Source organism: Melopsittacus undulatus, chromosome 1, assembly GCF_012275295.1.
Source record: "Melopsittacus undulatus isolate bMelUnd1 chromosome 1, bMelUnd1.mat.Z, whole genome shotgun sequence".
In the NCBI taxonomy this organism is placed as follows: domain Eukaryota; kingdom Metazoa; phylum Chordata; class Aves; order Psittaciformes; family Psittaculidae; genus Melopsittacus; species Melopsittacus undulatus.
This window is the reverse complement of record NC_047527.1, coordinates 153198400-153215282: the sequence shown is the minus strand read 5'-3', so window position 1 is coordinate 153215282 and position 16883 is coordinate 153198400. Positions and strand designations below refer to the sequence as shown.

The window sequence follows — 16883 nt, the reverse complement described above, 5'->3', positions numbered from 1 at the left end:
AAAGTAGGGTAAATTCAGTGCATTTCTCTTAGCCTGCTTTGTTTGTTTCAGCACTCTACAGCTCCCTCCCTACCTGTATTTTTTCCACACCTAGCATGGGGACTTCAATTTTTCCATGTTTGCCCAGGACAGTGGATCAGCTGGGAGGATGTTTTCTCCCATGAAATCCTGTTGTTTGTTGTTCATCTGTGCAGCTTTAACAAGCTGTATCCTGCTTGCTTGAACAGAATGTAATGAAATATGAAACAAACAATCCAGAAACCACAGATGGGACAAAGTGATCAAGCAAGGCTCTAACTGGAGAGTTTTTACATCTGCTGTCAAGTGTGCTCCCTCCTGAATGGAGAGGATGCAGTGTTTCCTGCTCTTAGGCTGTCTTTGCTGAGTTGCTGTTTGTGAGGGTTCAGGTTGGTTTTATTCAGGAGGGTGAACAGGGCTGCAGTCATTCACATGCAGCACACCTCAGCAGATGTATATGGAGGGGACTGCACGCTGCAGTGGCCCCATTCGGAGCAGGGGCGAGGGTGGTGCCTGGGCTGGGTGATGTGCAGCCATCGCCAGCAGCCTCCCCGCTGCTGGGGCTGTCATGGCAGCGCTGCCGCCGCATCTGTGCCGGAACACCGCCGGGAATCACCAGCCCCGTAAGCTTCACCTTTGTGCTTCTTGCAGGCTAACGTACAGCTAGAGAAGGACAAGGAGATGGACAGGTACTGAGATGAACGGAGGAGGGAAGGGTTAAAGGCAGGCAGTGGAAAACTAAGTGCGCAAGAAGGTGAATGAGGGTTCAGAGAGCTGTAGAGACGCAGCACGGGAAGCGGCACAGCACAAAAGGAGGAACGAAAGCAGAGCAGAAATGGAAGCGAGGGAATTAGCATGAATGGACTGAAAGAAATAACTGACACAGGAAGAAATACATTTAAAGCAGAAGTAGGGGGGAATTGGACGGTGGGGGGGTAAGGCTGAGCTGAGATGAAGGAGAGATTTTGGCAGGGAAACAGAATATGAAGCAAGAATATAGCAACTTCTGCCTGAGTCAGTGGTTTGTGGTGTCAGCGTTTGCCTGGTGTGTGTGAACTGTAACAAATCCGTATGTTTCTAAGAGCTGTTGCTCAAAAAGTACAAATACTCTGCTACATTTCTAAAGTGTTCTTACAAATTGTTTTTGGCATAGGAATAATTCGTGTTGTGTTCCATACTGTGCACTTTGTAACTGCGTTTTATCTGAGAAGTGCCTTTACTTCTCTGGTGGACCTGTCTTCTGTTGGTTTCTTGCAACTGTTATGAATGTAGTTATGAAATACAGATTTACATCTTGTTGTGCTCTTGGTAATCAAAGACAACTGTTTCTGTTTTATAGCACATTTGGGAGCGCCTTGCTGTTGGTTTTAAACACAGGAACTACCGATCCCGAGAAGGAGTGTGTTTGTGTCTTGTTGCTACCTTAAACATGTAAGCTTTGTGTTTCTATGGAGATGTAATGGTTCTCCCCTTCTTCTGAATGGCATTCTTCTCTGAAACCAATACTTGAAGAAGTCTGATTCAATTAAATTGACAAATGGGGAAAATCAAACCATTTCACTTGTGAGCTTTCTGAAAGAAAGACTGAAGCTATAGTATTTCTGCCTTATTTGAAAGTAGACAGAGGACTAGTAAGAGAAAGATGGAGCTTGAGTGATGCAAGTTTATATTTTATCAGTGCTAAGCTGAAAGTTTACTTCTGCATGAAGTATTTTCTGTTTTCCTGTTAAAAAAAACACAAAAAAACCAACCAGAACCAAACTAACAACAAAAAATCCCAACATTTAACTTATATTTTAAATGTAACTTTTATTTTTTATTGTTTTTAGTTACGGTGCACAAACATTAACTCTCAGCAAGTTGGTACCACATCTGTGTACAGCGCTTGGTGACTCCAATAGTCAGGTAAGGCTTTTGTTACTTATGGGTGTGTCAACAACCATACCTTGGCAGAGGAAAGAAAGTCAAATAAACGTAGATTAAGAACAGCCAATGCACTCACTTGTATACAACAGATCATTATTTTCTACCATCAGGAACAATAAACCCATTTTCTTCTGCATCAGTCTATCCATTGGCCCATGAAAGCAGAGCTGCACAGGCAGCAGTGTTGTGATGTACTGGCCCCTTCAGTTTTGTCTTCAGAGGCTGAGATTTGTCATTGCAGTTGTTTCTTACAGAGCATGTTGAAAGAAAAGGGAAGAAAAATAACACTGACAGGAAGAACTGCCTCCAGGAGGAGCCCCTGCATGAGACCTATAACAGCCAGCCACATTTGCTAACATTCTCATGTGTAATGATTTGCTAAATGGGACTCAGATGACATTTGAGTACATGCAAGGACTGTAGTTAAAACCAGGCCATTAAACAAAAGCATCTTGCATTGAAAATGAAGATGCAGTTTATAATGGTGATAGCTGAGCTTCAGAAAACCTTCAAATGGAAATTAATAACATCTAAATTTATCTGAAGGTGTAGCTGAGAGAAAAGACCAAGAATACAGTAAGGAAGAAGGTGGCATTAGTTGGAGATGGACAAATAAACAGGATATGCTTTATGCTTAATTTCTGGATGCAGCAAAGTCCTTGTCTCCTGTATAGTGTAGCATTGTTCTAGAGTGGGGAAAATCTGTTAGGAAATTGTTCTGTTTGTTGATCACTAGAATAGATGTAGTTCATATCTTGACAGAGCAATTGTGAGTTTAGTTCAAACTGTTGCAAAGAACAATACTGAAGTAATTCCAGGAATTCTTTATAGAGAATAATGGCATTTACTAACATGCATTTTTGGCAGTTGTTATTTTGATGACTATGGTTTAAGATTCTTAAAGAGGCACTGTCTCCTTTCTGTAGCTGCTCTTCCTGTCTTGTCTTACTCCCTTTCTTGTGCTAATATGATGGTAATGCCTGTTGAAGCAAGTAAAGGAAATGCTGGTATATTTGACTGATTGTTGTGAGCAGTCAGGTCCTTGGTTTTCCAGAAGGGCCTCACTGCATGTAGAAATAGATGAAGGCAAGGTGAAGAGTCAGAACTGAATGCAGGGACTAGCTTTTGGAAGCACTGCCCACTGTCAGAGTCCTAAATAAAGCACTGGGGTTGGGGTTGGTTTTTTTTTCCCCCAAATATTATTCTTATGTCAATCCCAGAAATTCCCTCTAGAGCTGTTATTTTTAGGATTTTTCATTTACCATCTGGAGATGCTCTAACTTGGAGCAAATACCATCTTGAATTAACAGTTGTATTTCCTTTCGCTTCCATCCTTACTGTTGCAAGTGTGTTGTGAAATGAGTTGCCATGCAGGTCAATGGAAGCTGGAAGATTGTCAGCAAATGTTGTTTTGGTGCCTGTAACCCTGAAGTGAACAGTTTAATCTGCATCCACAGGTGAGAGATGCTGCCATACTAGCCATTGTAGAGGTTTATCGGCATGTGGGAGAGAAAGTACGACTAGATCTTACGAAGAGAGGAATTCCTCCTGGAAGGTGAGTTTACTGTTGTGATTTGGTATTCTTGAGCTGCTCTGTGTTACTGTTCTTTGTCACAACTCTAAATCCACTAAAATCTTTGGTTTAAAATTATTACAGTTTGCATTTTATCTTCTGGTTAGTTTTGCATCCATTGTGATGCTCCTAGTGTTCCTGACTTTGTTTTGCTGGTTTCTTTTCTGCTTGGAAGAGGCCTACAAGTGTATGATGGAGAACAGCCTCACAGTCAGCAGTTAAAATCCCCTGACTTGAAGAGAAGCTGAGAGCTTGACAGAACTAGAGAAATTCTTCACAATTAAGCAAATATATACTGAGCATAGTGGGGAAATAGACAATACTTCAATACATACATCTTGTTCCTTCTTCTAGAGCTGCTGTTTAGCCTCAGTGTCTCAACTGAAGCACTTAAATCAGCACATACATTGTGCATGTGGGAGAGAGAACAGGCTGCGTGTGCAGTGAGCGTGGCAAACCAACAAGCTCCTGCTTTCTTGAAGATATTTATAATGGAAGAATTCCATTATAAATTCCATTTATAATGGAAGAATTCCATTATAAATTCCAACAGTTGAGTTCCATGGCAGATAACTGGGACATATCAGAGAAGATCCTTCTTGCACTAAGATACGGTCTTGGACATCTTTTGGAACAGAGAATAAGAGCAAAAGAGTGCACTTAACAGCCTTTGTTTGTGCTGTGAACACTGGGTTCACATAAGTTTAGGTTCAGCACTCATCATGTTCACATCTCCATGAGATACAAACTGAGCAAATCTTGGGATCCAAATGGGATTAAACACCATAGGAACTTTGTATCCTCAGGTCAATCAATGGCTTCTAATTTAGTTGCAGTAGGTGCCAAGTTGTTATTTCTACTGTTTGAATTGGCTGAGTACAAAATTCCCCTGATCTGAAAGCAAGCACAGTTGTACCATTTGCATAAAGAAGCAAAGCTGTACTTGGAGAATCTTAAATGGGTTATTGCCACTCAATCCCAACCGCCTTGTACCTGACAATCAAGGCTACTGTCAAATAATACATGGGCTGAGTCTCTGCTGTGTCCTCTGCAGCATTTTTCAGGCTGGGATGAAGGGGGGAGTTACTATGTACTTGAGTTACACATGAGGCTCCTCGTTTCCATCCCACCCATCACTGATAGGAGGTAGAATCCCTGTAGCCTATTTTTCCTCCTTCACAGAAGTAACAATGTGGTTGACAAAGCTCAGAACAGACAGATTAGCTCTATGGTAGCTCAGAGCTCAGACCTCTACTATAAGAGTATTTCTTCCCCAGTGCCTGTCAGAAGTTCTCCATTCCCTTAGATGCATTAAAATGTTCATGTGGTTATGCAGGAGCTACAATCTGGGGAATATACCCCTGTGATGTGTTACATCATCTTATTGTTTTGAGGTGAATCTGTCTTCATGTTTGTGTGTCTGGGTGGGTTTTAAGGGAGTTAAGCAGTATGGATAATCTGTAGTTCTGACATGGCTGCTTTCAGTTGTGAAGTGCAGCCTTAAAGAACTGTACTGCAGCTCCTTCACTGTACAGCAGTGCATTACAAACTGTGTGTAAACATGACTGTTAAGAGAAAACCCTATCAGTGCAGCATTTGCTGCACATGTGATTGAGTAGAATGGAGGCTTGTTTAGTTTCCATAACAAATCACACATTCGAGATCTGTGTGTTGCTGCCTGAATGCACTCTGCCCTGAAGCACTGAGAATAAGAGCTCATGTCTGCTGGAAGGAAGGCAGGAAAGTCAATCAGGCATTGTTCGGAGAAATGTTTCAACTTCCTTAAATATGCAAATGGCACATGCATGTTGTGTCTATATAAGGCCAAATGTAGTTAGTCATTTAATAATAGAAGGCTTACCAGGTTTTGTAATCTGCACCTGGTAGTTTTGCCTTGGTGGAAAACACTGGATTTTCTAGAGAAGGTTATTGGACTTGCTGGAGTGTAGGTGATTGGATCTTACTTTGCTATTGGAGCTTTCTTTGCTATTACTGTAGCTCTCTTCAAGTGCATCTTCATACTTTGCAAAGATAAATTTGTGAATTTATTTATTAAAACAGTGGGTTCCTCTTTGTATTTGTTACTTTTACAGCTTACAGATCTCTGAATAATACTGTGCTTTCTGCCTGAAACAGTCCTGTCTCAGAAAAAGCAGTATCAAGTCAGTGGTTGGAAATTTGGATGCAGTTTTCCCTTTGGTTAAAGCTGCTGCCAAAGAGGTTTGATGGTCTTTTATCAGGCCTGGAAGCATTAGTGCTAATAAATTTGTGAATACTGAAAGTGGATGTTGTATTCCTTGTTCTTGCCAAGAATAGCGAATGGGTTTTGTTCTATATGGGTCAAACTGAATTTGTTACAGTGTGGAATCCATGTGGCTGATCATCCCTGAATGGCAATGGTGTATGTGGCTCTGGACAGCAAGTGTGAGCGTTAAAAGCTCTTAAAGGCTTTTCAGGCAGCCAGCTGACAGCTTTTCCCACTGTTACTTGAGGAACATAAATGTATAAACCCAAATATTTGTTTAGTTCTTATGTCTAAGGCCACAACTTTATAGCCTGAAAAGTTAAAGCATTTCGCAGTATGCGTTTCTTTATACCACATTTCATGTGCTATGCACATTCTACTTATCTGTCTAGTTCATGCTGTAGATGAGGTCCATCTGTGTGTCCAGATGTGGCCATATGTTTGTGCATGATCATTTTTTGGGGGGGGTTCTTTTCTTTCCTTTTTTTGGAAGGGGGAAGTAAGGAGAACTGAATGCAGGGTTTCATATGGGCCATTTCCTGCTTTGGACTGAGTCTGGATATGAAGAACAGACTAGCCAGCACCCTTTCTTCTTCAACTTCCTGCTCTTGTCAGGGCAGTCGGTCTTCTTTTGCCTCTGCATCACAGGGTCCGGGCTTTCAGGTATCCCTCTGTGCATCTGAACAGGGAATTATGTCAGGACAAACCTGTTGCTGATATGGGGGTCACTGTTTTGGGAGGTACCTCCTTCCACTGCTTTTACTGAGTTTTCTACAGGAGTGATCAGAAACAGCTCTTTAAGTCAGCTTTTTTGCTTGAATAGTGTTTCCTTCCCTGTGGGATTAATTTGTCGGTGTGGAGTGTTTGGGATCTTTGATTTGGTTTTAGTGGGGATTGGTTTGGTTTCCTTTAGGTTTTATTCTGTTTGCTTGTTTGGGGTTTTGTTACTTGTTTTTTTCCTATTTATACATAGCTCAGCACCTGCAGAGTGGTTTCAGTTGTGAGCATTCAAATCAATGCTGTGCTTGTCCAATGTAACTGAGGTGTTCAGTGTACCTTAAGCTTAGGAAAGAGTCTTGCCTTTGCTCTTGCTGTGGAAGTGCTGACTCCTGTGGGAGTTCTTCATAGCAAAACTGAGGAAATTCTGAGGAAAATCAGCAATTGTTTCAATTAAATCCCCATTTTTGCCTCCTACATGAACACTCCATAGCTCAAATTGTTGCCTTTTAGTATGGTGTATTAATAGTGATATCACAGTCATTTGAACCCAGTATATATGATTACTGAACTTGAGTGTAGCCTTGTAGTCATTTTTAATCATGCTAATAACAATGCTCAGTTTTGTTCTTTGCTAAATTGAGTTGGTTTTCTGTGCAGTTGTGCAAAGAGGCTCAGCTAAAGAGGAGTCCTTTAGGAATTGCTTCTTGATGCTCTTAATCCCTTGTTTATTCTGTATTATAGCTTTATAGATGATAATGAACTGATTTTACCAGTAACTGAGGGGATTTCAGAGATGTAAACTATTTTGTTGTTGTTCACAGGTTGCAAACAATCTTTGCAAAATTTGATGAAGTAAGAAACTCTGGAAATATGAGTGTAAATAGCATCAGTGGTGAGTATGAAATATATACTTAAATCAGCTTTAGATTAATGCAATATATATTAACATTTTTAATGTGACATGGATGATTAGGAACATGTGAATACTAAGAAAGTGAGACACAGTGCAATAAGCTCACACCATATTAATGAAAGTATTTGCTGGACTGCAGGCAGAATAGAGTTGGAAAAGGTGTTGAAACTGCATGGAAAGGAACACTCAGTCTTTAACAAGTTACACATGTGCTCAGGAAGGGATACAAGAATGCTGCAGAGTGTTCATGCATGGGGGAAACAGATCAGATGAACTGTTAGCCCTTCTCCCGGGATGTTTCTAAAAGAAAATGGTAATTTATTAATGGATGTGTTCTATTTCTTCTCAGTTAAAATGATGAATAATGACTGTAATAGAGGGAGTTTTAAGTTATAAAAATAGGTGAGTGTAGCATTCAAAGATGACTGTTGAAGTTAAGACCTGACTTTGAGCTTTTTATTTTTGGAGTCTTTCATGAAAAGAAATCCTGTTGTGCAGAGAATCCTTTTTGCTTTCTACTGTGTTCTTGATACAGTATTTTATAGTATGAAGGAGCAAGACCATAATTCTTATTTAAAACTATAAGAATTAAAAAGCTATGTAACGATGCTTACAGCACAACAATGGAGTGATGGTGGAAATGGCTTTAATGGAGTTGGTTTGGAAAGCTTTGTTAACTTATGCAAGGAATGAGGAGATCTTGTTTTATAGGGGAGGGTTTTCCTTCTCCCTTTCAAAGCAACTATGTTGACTGAAAAGGCTCTGCTGGATCTAAAAGGTGTAACTGTGCAAGAGAAGTATTCTGAGGAAAGTGTATGATTTGTTAATATCCTCAAATACACCTTTTAGTTATAAGCATTCACACCCTTTTCTTAGTGAGAAAACAGCAAAGACTGTAGATTCAAAGGAATGTGTTTTTACAGCCTTTGAGGCAGTAAGTTTCTGTGCTGCATTCTGCTTTGAAATACAACATTGCTGTTCTTGAACACGTGGAGATTGCAAAGATAGGTTTGTAAGGATTAATAGTAAAACCCAAAGGAAACATGCTGATTTTGGTAAACCATTGTCTTTTGCATTCCAAGTTAAAACTGTTGCATAGCTTTGAGACGTTCAAAGATGGATTTATATGTGTTTTTTTGTTGGTAGTTCTCAGGAGAATGGAGAGAGTTACATGAGGGAATGTAAATGCATTGAAGTAATTGAAATGTATATGAAAATATCAATACAACATTGCTGGACTAGTTTACACAGCATTTTGGAGCTTTTTGTCTTTGTTTTAAGGAGTTGATTAAGTTTTTGAGGGTTTTTAAAGCCATTTCTATCCCATCTTTACCATGCAGATATTAATGCTGATCTGCAGCATTTATACACCGTTTATTTAGTCTTTTAAGTTACAACTTCTGTGCAGAAGTTCCTCTTACTCTGTTTTGATTTGGCAGGATCCCTCTTTCAGTGTTTTTCCTGAAACCTACTTTATCTGTTGTATCCATCTAGAGAATGTTTTAGTGTTATTGAAATGCTTCTCTTCCATTGTTAGTGCTTTCTCTTGGCTTTGTCCTTCATTATTCTCTGAAGGATGGTTTGTGTTCACTGCTTGCATGTGTAGATTGAAAGTTACTGTTGAATTCCTGTAGCCTTGTTACCAACTTTTCTTTCAGGAGCTTTATCAAACATCTCTGGGTAAAGGCCAAGGTTTAATGTCTAAACACATCTGTTACAGTACTGAGGATTCTTTTAGTGCTTTTGATATTCTGGAGCAGGGTTTGGGATGGCAGGAGGGGAATAGGATTATCCATAGAAGGAGGGGAAAACCCCCTTTTAAACAGGCTTTACTTTAATGAGACTGATGCAGCTCTATTGGGCCTTTTTACCAGCAAAAGCACTGTGTTTTTGCCAGGTGGACTTACTTCCCAAATAAGTTAATGGAACTGATGAGGGTTCTCTTCAGTGTGCAATGGATAGGGAAGGGCTTGCTGACACAACATGGAAGCTGTCAGCTTCTTCAGCCCTGGCTGGCGCTTTCTTGTGCTGACCTAGTTTCTGAGAACCCAGAGATGTGACTGAGGATTCCTGTATCAAAGAATGCTAATGTCAGATGTTCAGTCTCATTATTCAGCGTGTACTTAGGAGGGGAAGGCAAAAAAGAATAGAAACCTCAAAACTTGCAGCTTTTAACAGTCTGAATACAAAAACGTTTTCCAGAGTATTTTAATAATCAGAACACATATAGAAGACCCAAAAATTTCTACTAACGTGATTAAACACGTGGCTGGTATTTAAAGCATTGTGTTGGTATGCTTGGGTATGTGGGAGAGAAACACAGGGAGGAGAGGAGCCTGCAGCCTGTCATAGCTGCAGTCTTATGCACGCTGGTAGATTTAAGACCTTGTTATCCCTGTGACTGTGTTGGGGTGGACCTGGCCTGAACAACCCCTTTAGTCTTGTGTTACCATCTTCCTTTATTGACTCTGATCCCTGATGGAGCTATAAAGAGGAGAGGCCAAGGAGTTGCCATTAGAGACTGACAGATCTCCTTGGAGGGTCGACAAGGTGAAACTACATTGAAGTGAGTGTGGATGGAGTAATAGGGGCAGGATGCAGTGAGGAGTTTCAAAAGCCAGCAGATCAAGAGGCACCATGTATAACAAGGAGACTGGGAAGGAGTTTTAGTGCTCTTGCTTGGTGAGGATGATTTAAATAACACCACACTGCTAACTTGCCTTTCATTTCCTTTGGGTTTTTGCCTTCACGTTTTTCCCTTTCCTCAACTTCCCCTGCCCTTGGATGTGGATAGGAAAAGCAAAGATCATGTCAGCAGTGTGAATGATGGGAATGAGCTGCTATGAAAACCTTGTTCACGTTGTGTGTTAAGACAACCCCATCAGGATGCTTGCCTGGTGAGCAGAATCTTCTGTATGCTGCTGGTTCTGCCTTTCCACTCCACCAGGAATACACATATCCCTGTGAACCGGAGAAGCTTCTTCAAAGCACTTCCCCATTTCCCAGCAAACGAATGTTCATTTCTATGGAAACAGGCCTGGCAGCCAGTCCCAAAGCTGTGAGAGCACTTGTTTCTGCTGTGTGAGGTTTGTAAATACTGTTTTCGCTAAGAGAATTTAAACAGACTCCTGTAGCAGTGCATATTTTGAGACAGGGAATTAAAAGAGAAGCAGGGGGAATGTTAATATTGAGCTCTCCTCCTCATTCAGCAGACAGGATGATTTGAGCTGGGTATAAATTGGTACATCTCTATTCCACCCAGGCAATTTTCCCTGTTTAATGCTGTGCCTCACAGTGTCAGCTTTGCACACCTGAAGTGTGAGAGGCAGGATGCAGGAGTGCTGGTTGGAGGGAAGCTGTGTCACAGGTGAGAGAGATGCAGTCAGGGTGCATGTTCTGCTGAAAACCCCCAAAACAAACTAAAAAGGCAATTAAAATCTATAGCACAAGTGTATGTTTTTCCACATTATTCTCTTATTTCCCTTTGCTGTTTTTCTGTTGGAAACAGAGTTACTATGGAGACACTGACAACACACCCGGGCAGACACAGTGCACCAGTATGGCCCTGCATGCACCTCCATAGCCCAGGGCACTGGTGATCACTGGAGGGATTTAGGTTGTTTCTTCAATGCAAACGATCAGTGTGTAGCTGTGTTATTTGAAACTCCCATTGCTGGATTATAACTGTACATAGGAAAAAGGAGCCACCAGTGAAGCACAAGGCTCAGTTTTGAAAGTGAAGGCTGCTGCTTCCACTGCTTTGTAAGGAACTTGTGTGAGGTTTTGAGTTATTACTGCAGGGAACTGTGCTCCTGCTGATGCCTGATCTGTGAGGGCCGGCCTCACAGCTGTGTCTGTGTCCATCTGCACTTAAACTGCTCCTTAGGCAAGACGCAGTAAATTGGAATTGGTACTACGTTTAATCCTGTTATGGGATTGCACTTTTTCTACCTCAGTATGTCACCCGAAGCAGTGATGTGGGGGTAAACCACCAGCACAAGTGCAGGGTTTGGGTATGTTTGCACCGTAATTCCCACTGCACTGCAGCCTGCCCCCCTGCATCCATCGCATACGTGCTGCTTAATGTGCCGAGGGCATTTCCCTCGCCTTCCTTCGAGGAGCCATCTTCTGCTTCCGTCGGGGTTGCGTCTGCCCTGCTCGACCTCTGTTCTCTCCTGCTGCTCTGCTGTACCCTGTGCTATCCTATTCCGCTGTACAGAGCCTGGACCCTGCTCCTGTTCCGCTCTACCCCATTCCCATTCCTATTCCCACTGCTTCCCGTTGGGATCTCTCCCCCGAGGAAGAGGGGGGGGGGGAAGGATAAGGTGTCACGTGACCGGCGCGGCGCGCAGTAAGAGCCCCCGGTGGGCGGGGCCGGAGCGGGCTCCCCGCGAGGCGGGACTGCTATTTTGAAGCGGGGCGGCTGTTGCGGCAGGATGGCGGTGGGGGACGGTGAGTGCGGGGCCCGAGGGGTCGTGGTGGCCCCGAGAGCTGCGGGGCCCGAGGGGTCGTGGTGGCCCCGAGAGCTGCGGGGCAGGCTCTGCCTTGCCCGGCAGTGAAGGGGGGAAGGATGGGGCCGGGTTCCGCTCCGTGCCTTCCGCCTCACACGGGAGGGTTTGGGTACCTCAGGGCTCCCGCGGGGCCGGCTGACATTTTACCTCAGTGAGGTCCCCTCACGTCGCGGCGCGCTGGGCCCGCTGTGTGAGCCGTGAGGGGATTCTGGGGTGCTCCGGGACCATCGTGTCCCCGTGTTAGCGGGTCCGTTCTGCGCACCCCTGTCCCGGTGCCACCACCCCTGGTGGGTTCGGTCCCGGTGTCACCGCGTCTGTGGTGTTCTCCTGTCCCGGTGCGGTGCGCAGCAGTTCTGTGGGACAAGGTAGAATTCGTTACACCGCGTTGGAAGTGATCGTGTTCTCATCTGTGCTGCTCTGTGGAGAGATGTGTAGTAATTGAGTGTAGCTATAGAGGAAATGCCTTGTTTCTAGGGTTGGGAGGATCTGTTTGATAACAGCGCGGGGTGTTACTACTTTTCCTTTGCTGCAGAGTGTATTTTACACAAACCCGTGGAAAGTAGGTCAGAAAAGAGACCCAGGTTTTGTCCTTGTGTTGTAGACCTGGACACAGGGTTTACCTTCCTCATAGCTCCGGGACTGTGTGACAGCCGTGGCACTGAGCTCAGTACCTTGATGACTTTCAGTGTGTGCACGATGATTTCCAGAGAAACTTGGGAAGTGCTGGTGTGTGACTTGCAGCAAGTCAGGGAGCACAGTGGGAGGGCTGTGCTTACACAGGTGGTTATAGTGATACCGTGTCAAATAACACTAAAGAAGATGGTTGTCACCCGCACGGTGTGAAGATGTCCTGGTCTCTGTGGAGCTGAACATGTACAGTCATGGTGAGGGGTTTTTCCCAGGAATGTTGTAGTTTGTTTCCTTCCTGTGAAGCAACACAATTCTCCACGGGGTGTAAACACTGGTGATTGCAGATTGAGGAGCGAGTTGTAGCATGTGGAGAAATAACTGTGTTCCCTGGGCAAAGCAATGGGATTTCTGAAGCTCTGTAATGGTCGAGGTTTATAACGTGAGGGTGGTTGTGGAGCTCTCTGCTGTATAATTGAATTCGTCATTAACAAAGGCACTAAGAACCAAGCGCTGTGCAGGCAGTCAGCTGATGCTCTGTGTAGGAGCTTTGAGCAGTAATGCCAGATACAATTAACAGTGTGTAGGATGATTATGTAGCTGTTGGTCTCTCTTTAAACTGCTGCTTACTGCATTTAGAAGGAATTCAGTCTTCTGACATTGTGTTATGAAACTGCTAGGGAAAACAAAACCCTAGTTACTGCTGAGAAAACTTTGCTGTCTTTTTTCCCCCTGAATTTAACATAGGTTTTGCCATGGTCTTTTGTTTTGCAAATACCCTGCACATCCTCCTAATTAATATATGCAACACAGAAGAAACAATCTGTTAAGGTTAGTGATTCTGTAGCCTATGGGAAATGTCTTTTCTTGACAGAGTGTCACTTGGTTGTAGCCAATATGAATAATCAACTTACTATTTGTGTGACTATTGCTGATTTTCTGGAAGGTGTTGATACTTAAAGAGAAGAGATATTTATTAATCTATTTATTCATTTTGATTTACTCAATCAGACTAAATGTGTTACAGAACTGTACAGAGTATGCTTGGAAACGCTATATGGAGGTGGTTATTTCAGCCTTTCCTCTTTAATGCAATACACTGGCTTATTGTAACCCTGTAGGATTTTTGTCAGTGCTCTTGAGCACAAGCACAAATGTAAGTAAAACACAGTGCTTAACAGCTGAATCTTAATCTGGTTTCTCACGTGAAGATTAAAGGGAAGAGCCAGATTTTCTGTTTGCCCCCATGTTAACTGTCTCAAGCTCTCCAGTCTTTTGCTGGAAGAATGTAAAGGAAGAGAAGCAGTACTGTGTTTGTGGCCCAGCAAGCAGCTGGACCATTCCTTCCACCCTATGGAGTGTGTGTCCGTGGGAAGGGATGCACTACCTCAGTCATAAAGGCAATGCGTGTACTTGTGTGAATGTAGGTCTATGTTGGACCTGCAGGTTGTGTTCTGAGGCTGCTGAGAAAAACCTGTCAGGAGCCATTCCTCGCTCTGGATTTCTTGTTCTTGGGAGTGGATAATGCATTTGTGTCCTTATCCATGAATACCCTGATCAGGGTGTTCCAGGGGCTGTTTGCAAAGTGTTGTGCATTGTCCTCAGGAGAGGCCATGCAGTGTTTTCCTTCAGTGCTTGCTCACCTTATTGTCAGTTTGTGCTTTGCTGCTTCATTATTTTCCAGGTAAGGAACTCTCTTGCTCCCAGTTGCACAAGGTAGTTTGAATAAGGACAAAATTATCTGCCTAAAACTGTGAGGAGCCATGAAGGGAAGATTAGACACGGGCTTTCTTAAGATGTACTAAACACTCTGCAGAACCAGACACAAGGTATTTGAGGGCTATCTAAAAGCATATAATCAGCTTTGTAAGAGGACCTATTTGGTGCACTAGCATATACCAAGTACACTATTTTGAATCGTGTAAGGAGTGAGATAACTGTTTGTTTATTAGTAGGATTTTATTTAAATGGCACTATGACCTTGAACAGTCGTCAGATTTGAGGTGATAAAGCATGTGTGACTGGTTCATGAATAGCAATTATCTTTTTATCCTGCTACACATGCATATCAAATTGTGGGTTTTGTCTTCTTTCAAAATACTTCATTAATTTATGCATGGTCCTAGAGCACAAGAACAATTATCTTCCATTCCCTGATGTTCTTTGGAAGGAAGGCTGTCTTCCTAAGGCTTTAATCTGATTAGTAGTTTCTGTAAAATGTGGGTGCTGTACAGCTTTAGTACTTTACTTCTGACAAAAAGATAGGACATAATAAAGGTACAAAGGCTATAGTGATCTTGAGACACTAGCTTGATTTAATATATATTTACAGTTACACTGCTTGTGCATTTCTGATTTTCCTTTCCTCTGGTAGGAGGCTTTTTTAAACTGAAAGTCCTGTGAATGATGGTAATAAAGCAGCTGGCCTAGAAACTGGGCAGGATGTAACTGTGGTGCTTTGTACCATTCAGAGCTGTTTCCTGGAAAAAGAGTTCTAGACAGTAGCAGGCGTCTTTTCTGCAGAACAGAAATGTTCCCTTTTATGTTCCTCTTTGGGCCCGTGTTTTCCAGTGTGCTGACTGCGCCTGCACTGGCTTCTTTTCCTGTCGTTGTTCTGCACCCCTCCTCTTCCGTTATTAGCAGGGCATGTTGGTTTGGAGAATTCCTCTCACTGTGCCTGAGAGAGGAAGGACAGATACTGTGAGTATCTGAATTCGATTGCTGTTCTAAACCAAACCAGAGCAAAGCTGCTTTCCATGGTAAGGTCATATGCTAGTCCCAGTGATTAACATGGATCCTGAGTAGTGTTTTGTCTGTAAAGTACACGTACTGTTGCTAATAGCAGTAAAAGAACAGTGGTACAGTGAAACAACTGAGTGGGAGGGGGGGAATGTGTAAACAAGCCAAAGGCTGTATGAAAAGACAGTTTCTACTTAGAGAATGGATGAATACAGTGAGGTTTAACACTGATGTGAATTAAAAACTTAATTCAAGGAATAATTCACGTGTGGAACTTGAACCATTTCTTCCTTAAACAACAAAGCTGCAATCATAGGACAAACACAGATCTCTCAAAATCACTGTAAATTCTAGAGTGATAACTACATTTGTGTTTTGGTATTCTGGATTAAAAACTACCAGTAAGTTTTGTCTTCTAGTTTCTAAATGACATTTTTGAAGCATCAGGGATGTTTTGGTGCTCATTTCTGGGGGACTTGTGCATGGTGGTGGTGGTGGTTGGTTTCTTATTAAAGGGGAAATACCAGCTCACTGGAAAGATTTCCACGTTTCATCTGGCATCCAGAAGTGTTGGTTGCTTTTGGAGTCTGTTTTCCTTTGTTTTCAAGAACAAGTTATCATAAGAAAAAAGACTCCTTTGGTGGTTCAGTTGATACCAGTATTGGTTTTGAAACATTTTTGATTATTACAGGCTATTGCTAATAGTACAGGTTTCTTCTTCTTTGCTAGAATAAAGAAATAAATAGAAAAGCTGTGTTTTGAAATGAGCATTAGAACTGCCAACAGCCCAAGGAGAAATTTAAAGTCTAGTCAGGATTTTCTTTGACAGATGTTACAAGACTCTCTTGCATGACTAATTGTGTATTTGCCTTGCAGGGTTAGTGTTCATCTTTGCTGTCTATTATAAACATGTATTATAAATATATATGTATATACTCCTCATATAGATATGAGGAGTATTTCCTCACTGTTATATATTGTTTTTAATAAAGCCTTCCTGTAGTAAATACTGATGAGCAAGGTGTCTGAAGTGCCTTCAGAGATGAAGGTTCTGCTGTAATATTCACCGGAGTCAGAGATTCTAGTCTGTAAATTGTATTTATGAAAGTAACTTGGTTTTAAAGGACTGTGTTTAGAGGTTTCTTGTATTCTCTCCTTTCCCAACTCCTTCATCAACATATGCTTTTGTAGCAACAGCAGGAAAGAGCCTTTTGAAAACCAGCTATGCCTATAGATTCTTACAAGTAGTAACTACAATTTAAAACTCAAAGGAGTTATTTGGACTATGGACAAGATTTTCATGGTTACTGTTTTAGAATTTCTCTGGTACTTTTAATTGGTGTGGAAATTCTTCAACTGACAAAACTCTTAAAAAGCCCTCAAAATTATGGGAGCTTGAGGAAAGTTGGGGAGAAGGGATGAAGACAGGGAACAAAGCTTCTAACAGCCTAATTCTTCAAATTAGGTATATTTGCTTTCATCAAGTCAAGAGCTCCACTGTGTTCTATGGTCACCTGAACAATTAACATGAGTAGGTTTATATTTGACTTAACACCCTTTTATCATTTCAAGTGGCTTTGTGTGTTGACCTGATAAAGTCCTTTGGTCCAT

The 16883-nt window shown here is 42.2% G+C and overlaps 1 protein-coding gene across 7 annotated transcripts in view; it reads left to right on the top strand.

Annotated features, from left to right (window-relative positions):
* The window catches only part of CLASP2 (cytoplasmic linker associated protein 2), a 118200-nt gene that overhangs the window by 22555 nt on the left and 78762 nt on the right, over positions 1-16883 (top strand). For all 7 annotated transcript variants that reach the window (XM_034061839.1, XM_034061896.1, XM_034061869.1 and 4 more), the window contains exons 4-7: positions 1358-1449; positions 1848-1923; positions 3402-3499; positions 7304-7374. In XM_034061839.1, coding sequence (XP_033917730.1) covers positions 1358-1449; positions 1848-1923; positions 3402-3499; positions 7304-7374 — 337 coding nt within the window. The remainder of the gene's footprint in view (positions 1-1357; positions 1450-1847; positions 1924-3401; positions 3500-7303; positions 7375-16883) is intronic.